The 15,860-nt window shown below is 39.7% G+C and overlaps 1 protein-coding gene across 1 annotated transcript in view; it reads right to left on the reverse strand.

The window, feature by feature from the left end:
• Positions 1-15,860, reverse strand: part of AGBL1 (AGBL carboxypeptidase 1) — a 273,863-nt gene that overhangs the window by 123,368 nt on the left and 134,635 nt on the right. Inside the window, exons 19-21 of the mRNA XM_049812577.1 lie at positions 12,436-12,565; positions 7,582-7,713; positions 3,364-3,540 (exon numbers count right to left, since the gene is read on the reverse strand). Of these exons, the coding sequence (XP_049668534.1) occupies positions 3,364-3,540; positions 7,582-7,713; positions 12,436-12,565 (439 nt within the window). The remainder of the gene's footprint in view (positions 1-3,363; positions 3,541-7,581; positions 7,714-12,435; positions 12,566-15,860) is intronic.

Consider the following 15,860-nt stretch of genomic DNA (forward strand, 5'->3'; position numbering starts at 1 on the left):
CTTTCAAATGGAGACACTGCTCCTTTAAGACTGAATTGGGCAATCCAGACAAAATGAAAAAGAGTTTGGATATTTTTTTCCCCTTCTTTTCTTCTTCCTTATGTTGAACAAAACCTTAGATAAGATCAATAGTTTCTTTAGTTTTATGTTTTGCTTCATTAAGGGTAGGTTGGCTTATTGCATTTCCATTGATCACAGAGACAGGGAGATTCGACAGAGACAAACCATCTCTTTTCTCCTTTCATTTCCACCCTCCTCCCCATCTGAAATCAAATGACTTTTAAATGAGGCTGGGGTCACTATTCTTTCTCATTTACATATCAATAGTACCAAATTCCTGCCTTATCTTTCAGTCACTAAACTATTGTAAAAATGAAGACTACAGTTCAATCCAAGAAAGGACACACAGATTCCTTGGAAAAAATCTTACAGCATCTTTTCTGGACTCTCTATCAGAAAAATTAGGTTCTGGTTTACCTCAGCCCTTCCTCAACATGTGGTGAGAGGGGGCACACTTACCAGCCTTGTGCAAATAATATTTTAACCTCTTGCAGCCTCTGCAAGGCTCTCTTGCTCTTCCTAAATCCTTTGCACAATCCCTATCAGAGGTCTCTGTGCAACTCCGAGCACTGTTATCTGTGCTCAGAGCCAGCAAAGCAGCTACTTGAATGAATTACTTTCACCCCTTACAAACAGGAAGATAACTAAAGACCAGGATCCAGATCTCCTGCGCTCTATTAAAAGTTTGACCACTGATTCACTGAATGATGCTGGACTTGGGAGCCTCTGCTGCATATAATGAGACGTTTAAAATCCTAGCTGTTGCTTGTACTGTACGTCAAGGTATGAAAGTATCAAAAACATAAGGGCATGCTCATCCAGGGGAGATTCTGGGTATATCCCTACACAGAGATCAATCCCATGCAATTAAGAAACTGATCGCATTCACTGTTAAATACAAATCTACTGATCCAAATATCAGGAGCTCTAAATATAGGATGCTGACATCTCCTGCCTGAGCATTAGTCTCAGTCTATTCTTCACACACACATCAACTTGAGGGTGCAAGAGTAAAGAACTCAGGTTGAAGTCTCTAGAAAAATATGACCTCTTATATAATTAATTTCCAGTTTACAGGAATAATTTCAGGGCTTCCAGATACTACTGAAGTAGTTTTGGCTTGACAGATGGAAGCTGAGCATTAAATGGTATTATGCAACAAAATCTTCAGGTCAGCCTGTCAAGTCCATACCCTAAATAATGCACTTGTAAGAACAAGCAAGGAAGAACCAACTCTAAAGACCACTAAAAGGAAGATGAAAGAGTACATTAATATCAATTATTTGAAAGAGATAGTTTATGTATTTATATGCAGGTCCAGCATAAGCGTCAACATAAGAAATTATATTCCTTTTTGATACTAACCAGTTGGGTACTTAGTGTACTTGGAAAAAATGAGTGGAAATACTTTAAAGCTGCCTGAATCAGAGAAACCGCAAAAAGTGTTTGTGGTGAAGAAATCATGAAGAAAAAAAAATGCCCCCCTCATGGCAATATTTATGTATCCTCCATCTTTGAGATGAATGATAATTCTAAACAAAGAGAAAAAAGAAAAAAGAAAAAAAAGATATGTGACCTCATAAAAATAACCCAATCATCCTACTGGGACTTAGCTTTTCAAGGTGTTCAGAATGGACATTTCAGAAAAGCTTTACAGCTTACAGACTTCCTTGTGGGCCATGAGAACATTGGATTCTGTCACCAATCACAAGCCCTCATATGTCAACTTGCTCTTGTCCTCAGTGGCTGCCTGTGGTCCTGATCAGTGATGAAAAACAGGACAAGAAAGTATGTAGAAAATAGTTTCACACATTTTAAAGGATTTCTTTAAAAAAAAGTATCCTGAACCATCTGCATTAGATCTTTCTGCTTATTTCTGGTACCTCTACTATATAATACAGAGCCAGTGTGGATGGCACAGTGCTTAAATGCAACATCTGAATGTGGCATTTAATGTTCTCTTCCTAGTATTTCAAGCATCTAACTGGGTTTGCTGCCTCACAGATGCTGGAGGAGAACAAATGAGTAGGTATTGATACAATATGATGCATCACTGTTTTAAATCTTACTGTGATTATCTAGGAAATCAGTGAAATGCTCCTCTATGTAGATCACTAGGAGTTTTGTCAGTGATTTCAGTTGAGGCAGATTTTCTCCCGCTGTCTAAAAAAAGATCCAAAACCACTGTCTTGACCTGTGGTGCCTATTAAAAAACCATTAGCACTTCTCAGGAGTAGGGAGTGTTAGATATAATGCCCAGGGCAATTATATTCTCTTTCTTTAAACTGTCTACTGTTTTTTTCTTCTGCCTTTCCTGTCTTGGAATTGATGTGTGTATAGTAGAGCATGGCTAAAACAGCAGCTGATTACTTCCTGGCTGCATTCTACAGAGAGGTAAAAGGATTAGTATAGAGCTTCCACAGATAATCATTTGAATGTCTTATTAATTAATTGTTATTTGTAATAATGGCTCTTTCCTTAAGGGTCTTTCAGGATCCTTAACTGCTTATTAATGCTGTACAGATAAGGATTGCTCCCTAGTGGGAGAAACGAGATGGAATACGGAAGACTTTCAGTGAAAGCAACAGGTTTGGGAAAGGAACAAGCGAAAGAATTCACCATTTGAGTGAACGGAAAATTACGATCACTCAAATGCAATTACCACAGTTCATCCTCTGTACTTAAAGAGCGCCAGGAGATTTCATAGACTGATGTATCCGATGCATTTGGTACGAGTACAGCCTTTCCTACAAAGACTAGAACCTCATTTGATGTGGAAATCGGGTCTATCTAGACCACGGTCGCAGGCATAACTTGAGCTCATGGACAGCTGTCAAAACTAGCCTTAGATTAGCCACTTTTGGCTGTCAGTAACAGGCAACTCCAAATGCAGGATTCTCAGTGCAGGCTCTTAAATTCAGTCAGGTGAATGCTGAGGCAGCTAGCCTGTACCAAAGACCTTGGTGCCACTAGTATTCAAGTTAATTACCTTAGAACCAGGCTCAATAATGTCCATGTGACCTGCCAACACACTTTTTTACAAGGCTGTGAATGCTCTTATAAGGATAAGTGTCCCCTATCATCTCAAACACACTCCTTCCTTCAGCTCAATGCTTTTGTCTCCAGGCTGGAGTTTCTTTTCATTTCACTGTTAAATGAAACCTCAGAGCATGGCTACATGGGTCTGGAGAGTGCAGACAAAGATAAGCATCAAGACAACAGCTATTCCCTCCGCTTTACCCAAGCTTATGAGATGTGCATTAGGAGGAGGGTGGCACAGGGTTCTTTGAAAGATTTACTCACTTTGTAGAGTCCGTGGCTGCAGCCACAGTACGTACTCTCCATGGTGTAGCTCCTCAACACACCCATTTCCTTCCATACCACCACCCGGGCCGTTGACTCCCGGGACTTCTCCACTAGGAAGCTGCAGCTGTTCATGACAAACGCAGGGGCCACTTTATCCAGGATTTTAGGAAGAGTCTATGAGAAAGTATCAGCAGTGGTGAGAAAATGAACTGAACAGATGTGCACGTGTTTATATCAAACACACATATACAGAGAGACCTGTGGGGTTTAATGTGTATATCGTCAAATCTATCTGTAGGCACTCTTACTGAGAGCTCCCACCAGTGCATTATGTCCATCCCATGTGAAATCCTTGCATTCAAACATTTGTTTCATCCCAAAAAGTAAAATGCAAAATATCCAGTACACTTGCTGTACCTCATTCAAAATCAAACATTTTCACACCCAATAGTTTGGGACTGCTGAAGTCACAGAGTTTTGTTTGCATGCTGCTTTGACGTTAACCTACACCTTCCTGTTGTGCTGCTGAGGGGGCTGCAGTCATGGTTCAGTACCTGATATTCTCCTGCTCCCCTCTCCAGCCATACTATATGTCCTCCCATCATGCATCCACAATTTGACAAGGGATTCGGCTGTGGGAGGAGTTTTGCCTGAACCTAGCACAGAGCAGAGAAAAGGGGATGTGTATTCTCACAGAAGGTCGCACATAATTATATGAAAATAGAGCTCAACATTTAAATAACTTGCATTGTGAAACAAACCAAAATATTCTCATCGGAGTCCAAATGATATATTTTATACACCTCATTTAGAGAATCACAATAAAAAGTAATCATGAAAACCCAGTAAAATTTACATCTCAGCCTCCCGTGACTTTCTTATTCTAGAAGTCATATTTCCCAACAACATCTATAAACACTCCTAGTACACTGCAGTATCAAAATATTTCCATCAGTGCAGAGGCAACACTTACTTAGTCATTAAAGAGTACTAAATGTGTTACTTTTACACTCTATAAAAACATATACTAGATACATTAACGCTAGGTGTGCTCTATGTAGAGACTGGACCTTTAGGTACACACACGTGTGCATGTGTCTAAATTTTAGTGCTGGTATACTAACCACAACGTATGCCAAGAGACCATTTGATCCATCTAGAGAAGAGCAAACAAAATGAGGATATTCATTATTTCTTTGACAACAGCTTGCTTAAACATCTGAACTGAACGGAATCATATAGAAGGAGTTCCCACTTATTGCTAATGGCATTTACCCTTGAATTTCATTCAGTTTGGGCGGTGAAAGCCAACCAGCTAATTTCACTTTCCAATAACAATCAGTTTCACTGACTGATTCTGAGCAATTGTAGTTCCATTCTGTTGAGCTTTACTTCATAGCACTGTATGGGAATATTTGGTTTCACTGAAAGAATAATGTCTTTTCCTCAAACAGGTTTGATGTGAATGATAAATCTTTGGCCTAAACTATTTTGCAGTATCTCTTGCAAACAGCTTAACCGTACACAACCATACACATAACAAAAAAGTATATTTCATTTTTCAGTATATTCTGGCTAGAGCTGTCAATGGACTTTACCAGTTCTGGAAGGTATAGATCTAAAGATCTATGAAGTCCATTTTCAGACAAAAAAAAAGGAGGTGCAGAAAACTGGAACAAAGCAAGAGATTCCAGTTTAAATCTGAGACCACCACGAGCCTCACTCTTAAGTCAAGATCTCCAGTGTGCTACTAAGAGCTACAGCACTCCCTTTCCTGTCAGCATACCAAACAGGAATCTTTAAAATTGACTGCGTGCCTTAGACAAAGCATTTAACATTTCTGGATTACCTTCAATGTGCTACTTGCTGCATTAGGATCACAAAATAGTATGTTTACATGCAGTGCTTCCAGGTTTTCTTGGATTTGGGTTGAACAGGAATTAAAAAAATGAAGCAAAGCCCTGTCTCCCTGATGTTTATAAGCCTCAGCACAATCATGAGGTCCAGTGAAACTGTATGTGAAGTTTCAGATAGATTCCATTTTGTCCTTATCTGAATCAACTCATGGATTTTTTATAAATATATACTATCAAATACAACAACCAGATCCTTAATCCAGTTTAGCTTTTTAAAGCAATTGAACTTATATGCATAATCAATCTTTAACATTTAATTACATAAAAACGCTGGCCAGTAATAGTAATGACTCTGTACGCAGGGCTCATTTAGGAGCATTAGCAAATCTGAATTTAATATTCTTTTCATTTTACCCGCGGTCACTGGATTTCACGCTAATGGTTCTTTCTTCTCTACGTATTCTTCTCATTAATTATCTTTCAATAGTGTATTTTGAAAGACTGAAAACACACATTTTTAAAGGATGTTTTTATGATAATGCAGCAGTGTGACTGCGTTCCCTTTCTCACGCACAGCTGGATTTAGCATGTACAACAGCCAAGGAAGCTACTCCCTCACACAGGACCCTGCCCATAAACCTCCAATCCCATTAGGAGACAATGGAAATATATTTCTTTGCCGTCATCCCTGCAGAGGTTGCTGTCAAAGTGGCCTGGAATGGCTATCAAAAGGACAAATCTTCAAGCTGGGCTTTGCGATGCCAATGCTGTGCAAGTCACCCAAGGCCATCAAATATTAGAAAGTAATGAAGACTCTTACTCCTGTACATTGTCAAGGGCTGCAGCTGAGTCTATGACGTATAAGGCAAAGGCTGTTCCAAAAAACAACATTTTCTTGAGGTATTTGGTTCCTGCTCCTGGGCAGAAAAATCAATCATGGAGGCCAGATTAATCCCCAGCTACCTATAGAAGGCCGGAGAGAAACCTGTACAAAGAGTGCAAAGGAGCAGGTCTGAGACAGGGGTGATTATCTGCTGCAGTTTGCAATTGCAGATATGTTCTCCTATAGACCCAGTTTCCCCAGCCTGAGAAGGAAGAGGGTGACCCGTAAGAAGGAACTGCAGCAAGCACCCACCTCCCATTTTGTGCAAAAGATGATTTGAACCACAAAATCTTTCTTATAGGCCACTGCAGTGTATTCTTCGACAGCCTTGGAGCCTTTCTTCATTGCAGATTCAAGACAGGCTCCAGGTGCTGACAGCAGCATTTGAATTCTGTTTGTGTAACAATGAACCATCCTCAGCCTTTTCAAGCCCTCTGAATTCAAACACAGCAAAAGATGTCCTGACTGTAAGCACGCTCCCTGCTTTCTTTGTGAAACAGTGTTTGCCACAGGGACCCCTCATGATGAAGTCTGGAGCGCTTTCTTAAAAGTTTCAGTATGCAGTGTACAATGCCATAAGATGAACACAGAAGATGTGGCACCCTTATGGGAGGATAATTAGTATTTGTACTGAAGTAGTGAAAATTAGAGAGAGGTAAACTGAAAAAGACTTTTCAACCTCTTTCAGGTTGGAGTGAACCAAGCAATACCTCTATAATCAGTTTAAGGCCACAGTTAATGTTTTGTGAAATTAACATTTTTTAAGACTATAATTAGAGCTTAAGATCCTTTTTTTTCCACAGAAATTTGTCATTTAACACAAAAATATCATCTAAACACACACAAAAAAAGACAGGCAGGAAATCCAGAGAACAGTTTGATGGAAAAGACATTCACATGAAGTAGAAATAAAACAGATTTAAGTATTTTTTTCTTTCTAATTCCAGAAAAATTTCCCTAGCTATGACACCAAGCACTTGCTTTGGACATAACTCCACCATGTTGGGTCTGTTTGACACCCATTGAATTCTCTGATGTTTTCGGTGAGACCAGGAGCACTTTATGATGAAGCAATTCAACCGAGTAGGGCAGGGGCACATTGTCATTTTCTCAGTTACCATTATGTAATTCCTATTTCTTATTACGGTGGAGTGAGGGCACAAAAGTGTACGTAAATTTAGAAATTATAAACCACACAAAAATATTGCTGCCCTATTAGTCTGTAGCCAAAGATTATAACACAGCACGTTACCAAAATGAAATGAAATAAATAGGGACCCATCTACTGACAATATTCTTGCTAATATCTGGTGCCTGAAGATATTATGCATGATTTGAAACTCTCTGGACCATTACTTCTCTAGAGTAAGGGAAGCTTGCACTTATCTCCAAAATTTGTGAGCTGGCCTTATCTTAAGTAGCTACGTAGATGCACATGCACACCAGTAATTGCAGAAAGGAACAAAGTGGACCTACCCTGTAGCCAACATCTTCTGTGATAACTGATGTGTCAACCATGCAGCCTGCTTGCCACAAGGTCTCCTTGATGCTGCAGCCATAAAGAAACACGTTCTTTTTCTGGGAGTGTCCGTGGTAGTCACAGAATACCTAGGGAGACCGGGGGAAGGGAAAAAGAAAGAAAAAGAAAAAAAAGAAAAAAAAAAGGCAAAGTCTTCAACATTGAAGAAGTTTCCTGGTTCTTCATAATAAGCACTATTAGACAAGGGGGGGTGTTATGATTTTTTCAGGTCTCTTCAGAGTAGCTTAGACTCTGGGCCATGCCTATAACCTGTGTCAAAATTTGTTAATCAGTTGTATCTTGCTTGCTTTATTCAATCTGACATGATCTCAGGGATCCAGAGTCAAGACTAGTGCATTTCTGTCTGCAGCAGAAATAAACATGACACCTGTGCAAGAATCCATGGCAACTCAGGAACCTAAGAGTTCATGGTAACTTACGATACAACAGCAGAGCCATTTGTCAGGCTCTTTCTACTTCTAAACTCCAGCTTCATCCTAATGAGATTTCAAATCTGTGCTTTCCCGAGCAATTAATCATCACTTTGTTGTCTTTAAATTCAAGACCTGTGCTGCATAATTTTCAGGAAAATATAATTGTGCAATTCTATTGCACAATGTTGTCAGATCTTTGCACGAATTCCTGGAAGCCAAGCAGAGTACATGACCTATCTTCATGGCAAATAATCTCATTCCACACTAATCTGCCTATCTAATCCATCTCTTTTATGTCAGCTGTCATATAAACTAGGCACAAGGCACATTCCCAGTTTTAGCAGAAGTTTTGATTGCCTTTATAGGCAGATATCGACTCCTATAGAAATGAAAATCACAATTTAATGACCCAAGAGGTAAATATTGACCCAAGTCTTAAAGAATAATCAATCTCAGTGCCCTCTGAGATATGAAGTCGATATACACACTGCTGTTACATATATTCTCCATGTCTTTATCAGGAATATTCAGAAATCTGTCAATGAAAAGACAAGAATTTCTAAAGAGAAGGAATTGGTTCATTTTAAAACAGTATCTACCACTGAGTAGAAAGGACCTTCGAGACTTCATTGAAACAGTTTTCCAGGGCTTGTGTCGGAGACAAAAGAATGGGTATAGGGTGGTAGGGAAGAATTATACATCAATATAAACAGAGATGGGGGAGAAATATAGGGTAAAAAAAATATATACATATTCTTACATAAATACATATAGAAGAGGGGAGAAACAGATGGAGTAGATGAGCTTCTTCCACCAACTGTTAGGGCAAGAGTTACCCTCGTATGTTTATTTACCAGCTCTACAGTAACTAAGTTTAGCTGCAGCAAGTCAGGGAATTTAATTATCTAGGAATTGAGCGTGTAGCTTGCGCTGCTCCTTCTTTTGGTTTCTGACCTGTCAACTTTCCTTCCTGCACTACCACTCACCTCCAGCTCTCTGCAGGGCTCTGGATCTGCACATCCCCATCCCTGCAGCACACACTTTCCACACCTGAAGCATGTGAACAGCGACCTACCCAGCAACAACCGCTCCTGCTTTACTTATACCCTTGGCACTCAGCAAAGGCAGAAAGGGGAGGACGAGCAGGGCAGTCTGAGAGCTGCTCATTGGTGCAAACCTACAACCAGCATCATTTCCAAAAGAAAAAAGCCAGCATTGCACAGACCCCAGACACTCAGCCCCCTCAGCCTGTGTGCATATTTTGCAGGACTTACACAGCCCCTGCACTTGAAGTAAATCTGTCTGAACCACGTGCAATTATCCTGTAATGTCTCCTTCCAAAGAGCTACATTTATTGGTTCTCTTAATGACAGACATTTTTCCAGCTAGTGTTTCATCTAAGCTATCAGCAATACATAGTCACAGCTTAGGTTAACCACAGGTACAACCTAGAATTTATTCTTGTGAATATCAAAGAGGATTTTATAGCTTTCGTCTTATTTCAAGGCAGAGGACCCAGCTCAATTGGGTATCAATTACCTGCCAATTTACAGAATTACCAACACACAAAAGACACAATGTATTATCTGCCTAAAATATTATTTTATGTATCAAGAAACCACACAGGGATCATCAGATAGTCAGTAGCTGGGCTGCCTGATCAGCAGCAGGCTATAATTCTGCACCTCAAGAAACCTGCAGATGAGTCCTTAGTGACAGGTCTGGTATGAGACCTCGTTATTGGTAAAGGATTATCAAAGCCAGGTTCTATCATGCAGCTGCTGTTTCAGACCATGGGATGTTTCACTGATTGTCGCCAGCTTCCACAGCAGAAGCAGTGCAATTGGAAATACTTTCTTTCTATTTGCAAGTTATATGGAGCTACATTTTAATTAAGTTTTCTGGATACTGCAGTCACTCCCAATGTTTATACTCAATTATTCTTTAGAATACATTCTTCTGCCTCATTTTCGCACTACAGGGTAGCTTATGTCCCACTATTCAGCCAAGGCTAAGCTATATTTTGTAGTTTGAGCACCCAATACAGTATTCTTCCTGGTATATGTCTGGACAAACACTAAGCAAACTTAGGACCTACCAGTCCTTTTTCTACAGCGTGTCCTTCCATATGGCTAGGACACTAATACACACAAACTAGTCAAACTCCTAAGGCTTGCCTTCACTGGGATATGACTCAAGACACACATGCAAATTTTTATCTATTTAAAGTTATTTGCCAGCACTGGTCATCCTAAAGGTAAGGACTGCTTTCTACCTCAAAAACAACCCTCCTCATGAGTCACAGAACCAGGCATCTTTTAAAATAAAGGAAAAGCAAAATAGAAAATGGAAAGCAAGAAAAGCTGTTGGAAAATGGAACATTTTGAATATTTTTTTTTTTTTTTTTTTTTAATGTAAAGCCTCATTTTTTTTCCTTGATAGCATTGTGACAGGACTTTGAATCTCTGAGTTTTGAGGTAGACTTGCTTAGGGTTTTTTCCTCACAATAAGCTACATCCTTGCAGGCACGTGCTTGTTTCTAAGCTTGATGTAACACCTTCGAATGGCAGCAAACTGCTCCATGTCTCCTGGTCCCTAGGAAGTTTTCTTCTGTCCCTTCTGAGGGCATCCTGCTCTTCACTGCAGCTCAGACTCTGTACAAGCTGCAGGTTCCCTGTTGCGTGCTGCAACTGCATTATCAACTATAGCTTCTAAACCATAGCAGTTTCTCACCACAAATACTCAAGGAGACAGTAACTTCCCTCTCCCCAGCAGACCTGGCTGCTCCCAGACAAAAGGTCTCCAACACTCTCGCTTTGATGCTCTCAGTCAAAAGGAGATCCCATGCTGCAGAAGCCTTCAGTGCCGCAGTGCATCCAGTCCCTTGTCTTACTAGGGTGCCCAGAGCCAACAAGAGAAGGAAAAAAAAAAAAAAAAGCAGCGCTTAACAGGCTGTTGTCTATAGAACTTACCAATTAAAATGGCTTTGGTTTGAAAGGCTGTTAACTTTAAAGTTCTTTCCTTTTCTCCTTCAAGCAGCTTTTCTTTGCTTTGAAGAAACTGCTTGTGCATCCCCAGGATAAATGAATCTAAATCACTTCACAGAAATCATTTGGCTATCAGTGAACTTGGCTCCATGGGATCTTGGAGGTAAAGGAAAAAAAAAAAAAAAAAACCAAACAGAAAAAAAAAAGAAACCCAGTTCTCTTCTGGAGGAGGGAAAAAGGCATTTTTGAGTATGTCTAAACTAAAATCAATGTACTCTTCAAAAGCAAAGAAAAATCAGTTTACTAAGTCCAACATGCAGCTTGTGAGTGAGGAAGACGATAGGAACAATAGTCTCCCTTCACTCAGCAATGATGAAAACTTGCACTGGGTGTTCAATTTCATGCACCTGAATATGACAAGGATGGTTGTGTATTAAAAAAGGCCACATAGAAAATAGCAGGGTAAAAAAGGACTGATCCTACACTGATCTGAACCAAAGAAAAAGGTTGGTGAGTAAATTCACAGCTGTGAGTTGAATTTCCACAATATTCCTCAATCTGCAAAGCTGAATTTCAGGGCTGTTGCCTTAGCAAAAAACCTCATTCCCATGAGAATCCATGTAAAGAAACTCATGGACGTTTTCACCTTGTCTGGGAGTTTTTTGGATCAAACCCAGAGGGAATTTGGTGTCTTTGGACATTTCCTGCCTGACTGTATCTATCGTCAGCTAACCTGCCAGTCTATGCATCCACATCTGTTCATTAACATTTCAACCTCCCTGTGTTTTTTCTCCTGAGGTCTCAGAACTATCTTTTCATTCTGCTGGGCATCAAGATTGAGTAGATGGGCTGGATCCCAGCCCCATTACAGTTGCAGCTTTGAGATGAGACCCATTTCTCATTAATTTCTTGTACCCCCCCCAAAACCAGCCATTTTCTTCCCATTACTAAAGCAGCATGGAAGTTCAGACCTTTTGAGGGCTGCTTTCTGTGGTTTTTATGATTGCATAGGTTGTTCCAACATGGGCTTTCGCATAGTCCATTCAGACTAGATCTTTGTGGAATTTCTCCTATCATTGCCACGAAGATAGAAATAATCTACTCATAATATTTAGCTTAGTTGGAGTACTTTGAGGATATTAAAGAGCTTTAAGGAATTCATTTTGTCATTTATATTCCAGGTGTGCAGAGATTCTGAAATTTGGAGTTGTTGCTAAGAAGATTCAGTAAGTAATAAATATCCAAGACTTTCAAAACATTTTTGTAAGATCAAAGTGTAACAGCACGTGATGCTTTCCAAATCACTCTAGCTCTAAAACAAGACTATTCACGCAACTATAGCAAGTAATCCATATACAGTAACTCACAAAAGATTCTGGAAGAGACTCACCAGAGGAGCCCGGCCAATGCTGCGCAGGTAATAGAGAAGACCTTTGGTGTGGTAAATAGTTGGATGGAGCTGGGAACTGGGTGTCAACCACTGTCTGTTCAGATCATCCCCACTCAGCGAACAACGGTGGCTGAAATTAGGAAGCAACACATCACAAACTAGCAAAACAACAACAGCTAATTCCAAAGAGTTTCCAATTATGGCAAGCCCTGGCACAAGGACAGGGAACGTCAATTAGAAGACAGATTAAAAGATTTTGAACATCGGGCTGTGATGAACAAACGGTCCATATTGTATTTCAAAGGTGCTTATAGTACATGAATTTTATAATTTCCTTTCCTTCCAAAGTCCACATAGTTGCAGTCCTGAAAATAAATGCAGTTTTTCCTTTACCTAAGTATGTACAAATCAAAAGACTACTTACAAACAAAAAAATCTTCTGAAATATTATAAATTCTGTGCTATCTATGAAATTCACACAGCTTACATAGAGCACAGGCTTCTCAAAACCTCCACAGCAAACAAGTGCATCCAACTCCTACTCATTCTAATTGAAGACAGGCACTTGAATCGTTTCGACCAGTCTGAAAAATGAATTCACTTAAACGAGATGAGCTGGATCTCATTTAAGCTTCTCCACTCACAAGAAATGCTGCTATGTAAAGCACATCAAGAAGATCTTGATGTGTGCTACATCATTATGTAGAACAATCACCTAGCTTCATTGCAAAGGCTGAATAAAAAGCTAAATAAGGATCCCAGATTTGCACCGAGAAAATGTTTCCCTTAGTTGGCTTGAACATATTCTGTTACTGACTTAGTGATCAGTGGAAGATTGTGCAGGATCCTTGACCGTATGGAGCAGTACATCACTGTACAATTTTGCAAAATCCAAGTAATCTCCCTTGTTAATGATTGTGGGTAGATCAGAGCCTTCTCACACTCAAAGGATTTGCTGTAATTTGGTTCACAATTTTCAATTTGTGGTATGTTGATAAAATTCAGGAATCAATCCTCCAGCAAATGAGATATTGCAGTAGGTCCTCATCATCTCCATACTCTCCAGTTCAGTACTGGAATGCTTCTAGTGACGTTGTAAATTTGGGCTGGCTTATGTTTCAAAAAAAACAACCAAAAACAACCACACTAAAAAAACCCCTAAGTATTAGATGAATTTCTAGCTACAGAGTTGCATCCAACTTTGCTGTTCCAGCCTCCTAGAACAAAATAAAGTACAAATGTATTTGTGGGGCTGTGGTCTGTTGTTGTATTGGCAGACCCTTGCACTACAGCTAGGCTGTGTTGCATGTAGCATCTTTGGCATTACCAATGCCTTGCAAATGATGCTTGAAGGAAAAGGGGCATAAAGCAGGAATGCTTGTAAAACAAAAAAGTATAAACAATGGAGAACTGGTTAAGAATGGAAGACAAAGAAATAATAAGACTCATTAAGAGTATGTCACAATTTAAATGTAGAAAAACAAGGTCTCTAATGCCATCTTGGGGTTTCTGGTAACATCACAAGATCCATTCCAAGTTTACTCTACTTTCACTGTTATCTGAATTCCCTTCTTTCCTCGTAATCCATAGTTCCCATGTTACTCATTTGGCGAATCAGAAAACATTAGCAATAGCTAACACATGAGAAGTCAGCAAATACTACTCTGATACTTCTGCCAAAAATTCTACATGAAAACACAACAACTTCTGTTATGTTTCTTAAAGGCTCTTCAGATAAAGTTACCTTTAGGCTCACCCCCCCTGATCTTCAGGGCAACAGCTGCTCACCTGAGACTAGCAGCTGTATTTCTGCCAAGAACTTGCGTGTTTACACGGTTTCCTTTTGATAGGTACAACTCCACATAAAAAGTCATTGGGTTGTATTCAGAATCTCATCTTTCCCCAATGCGACCAGTAAAAAAATAAGACACAAACACTTCCTTGGCATAGGTGTGTGATGTCTTCCTGCACCACAGTTTGATATACCAGTGAGCACAACTAATTGCAAATAACAACAGAGTTTCCATTCTGAGGGAAAGAATAACGGCTGGGCTTTTATTCTCATACTTCAGTTTAACATCAAGGAAAAAAAAAAAGTTTTGTTATTTCAGACCTACAGAAATAATTTTTCAGTGTTGTCATTACTCATAAAAAATCCTACCCCCTCACCTTTCCTGTTGGGACTGACACTAGTTTATGTCTACTCAAACCACCTGCACTTGTCCCTTTGTTAAAATGCATTGGTACATGTTGGAAGAGTCCAGTGTACAAAGTCAAACATGCAGGGGAGTAGAAACATGACAACTGAAAACTACTCCTAAAAGGATTCAGTAAATACAGAGATTAATGTCAAACCAACCCCAAGCTCAATTTTTATTTCACTATTTCTTAGACTAAACTAAAAGGCTCTGTAAAAAATGTCATTATTCCTTCAGAACATATAAAGAAAACCCATGATCTGTTAGAAAAGCATGTAAGAAAAACTCCTAATCAAGTCCATTAACACAGATTAGAGCCAAGTAGACTGTGTGACAAGGCAACAGTGTTTCCTACTTCAGAATCTGGTTCCACTGTGGCCCATGGACTGCAATGCATTACTTGTACATAAGCACAGTTTCCACACAGCATGCCAACATCTCTGCAGTTCACAGCACCCTTACACTTCATACAGGTTTCACTCTGTCCGTATTACAATCTACCAACTCTGTTGATCTAATACAAATTGTGACTTTTCTTAGAGGTGACCCTATAACAAGTCAGTCCCCTCCCCTGCAGTTCACAGATGCTGCTGGTTGCTTAGTATTAGTTTAGCAAGTGTAATCCAACACTAAAACAGTAATTTGAAAGCTCTTATTTACTGCAGGGAAGGAAGGCAACATCTCTGCATGAAGGCAAGAGCTGGGAGACAAAGTTCAGCTTTGTCCCTTCAATGATTAACATCTCTGCTCATTTAAATGACCTTTAAATATTAGCCCTCAGCCTAGCAGCTTGTATCCACAGCTCTTAAGGAGATGCGGAACTTTAACAGTATGATGGGAGGAGAGAGCAGAATGGGAAAAATCAGCCTCTCATAATTTAATTAAAGTCTGTTTACTTTTGTAGATACCAGCTCCCTGCTAGCCCTGTTCCCCCTTATCCCCTCCTTTCTTCTCTCTCCTTCCTAATAGCGATGACATTCGCAGATAATGGTTTTGTCCGTTATGCTCTGCAACCAAGGGTGAAGGTAAAATATTAAGCTGATTTCAAGTACTGATAGCAAATAAAGGGACTGGGAAGCCGAGACTGGCTTTGAATGTTTGGCAGGATTTAATGAAATTCACTGCTCAAATCAAAGGCATTTCATACAACACAATTCCAGGCTTTAAATGTTTTATGTGTCTTTTCTCCTTTGCAGTGTTAGCAAGACTACTTGCCACCCTAGATGG

This window comes from Accipiter gentilis, chromosome 10, assembly GCF_929443795.1.
Source record: "Accipiter gentilis chromosome 10, bAccGen1.1, whole genome shotgun sequence".
Lineage (NCBI taxonomy): Eukaryota > Metazoa > Chordata > Aves > Accipitriformes > Accipitridae > Astur > Astur gentilis.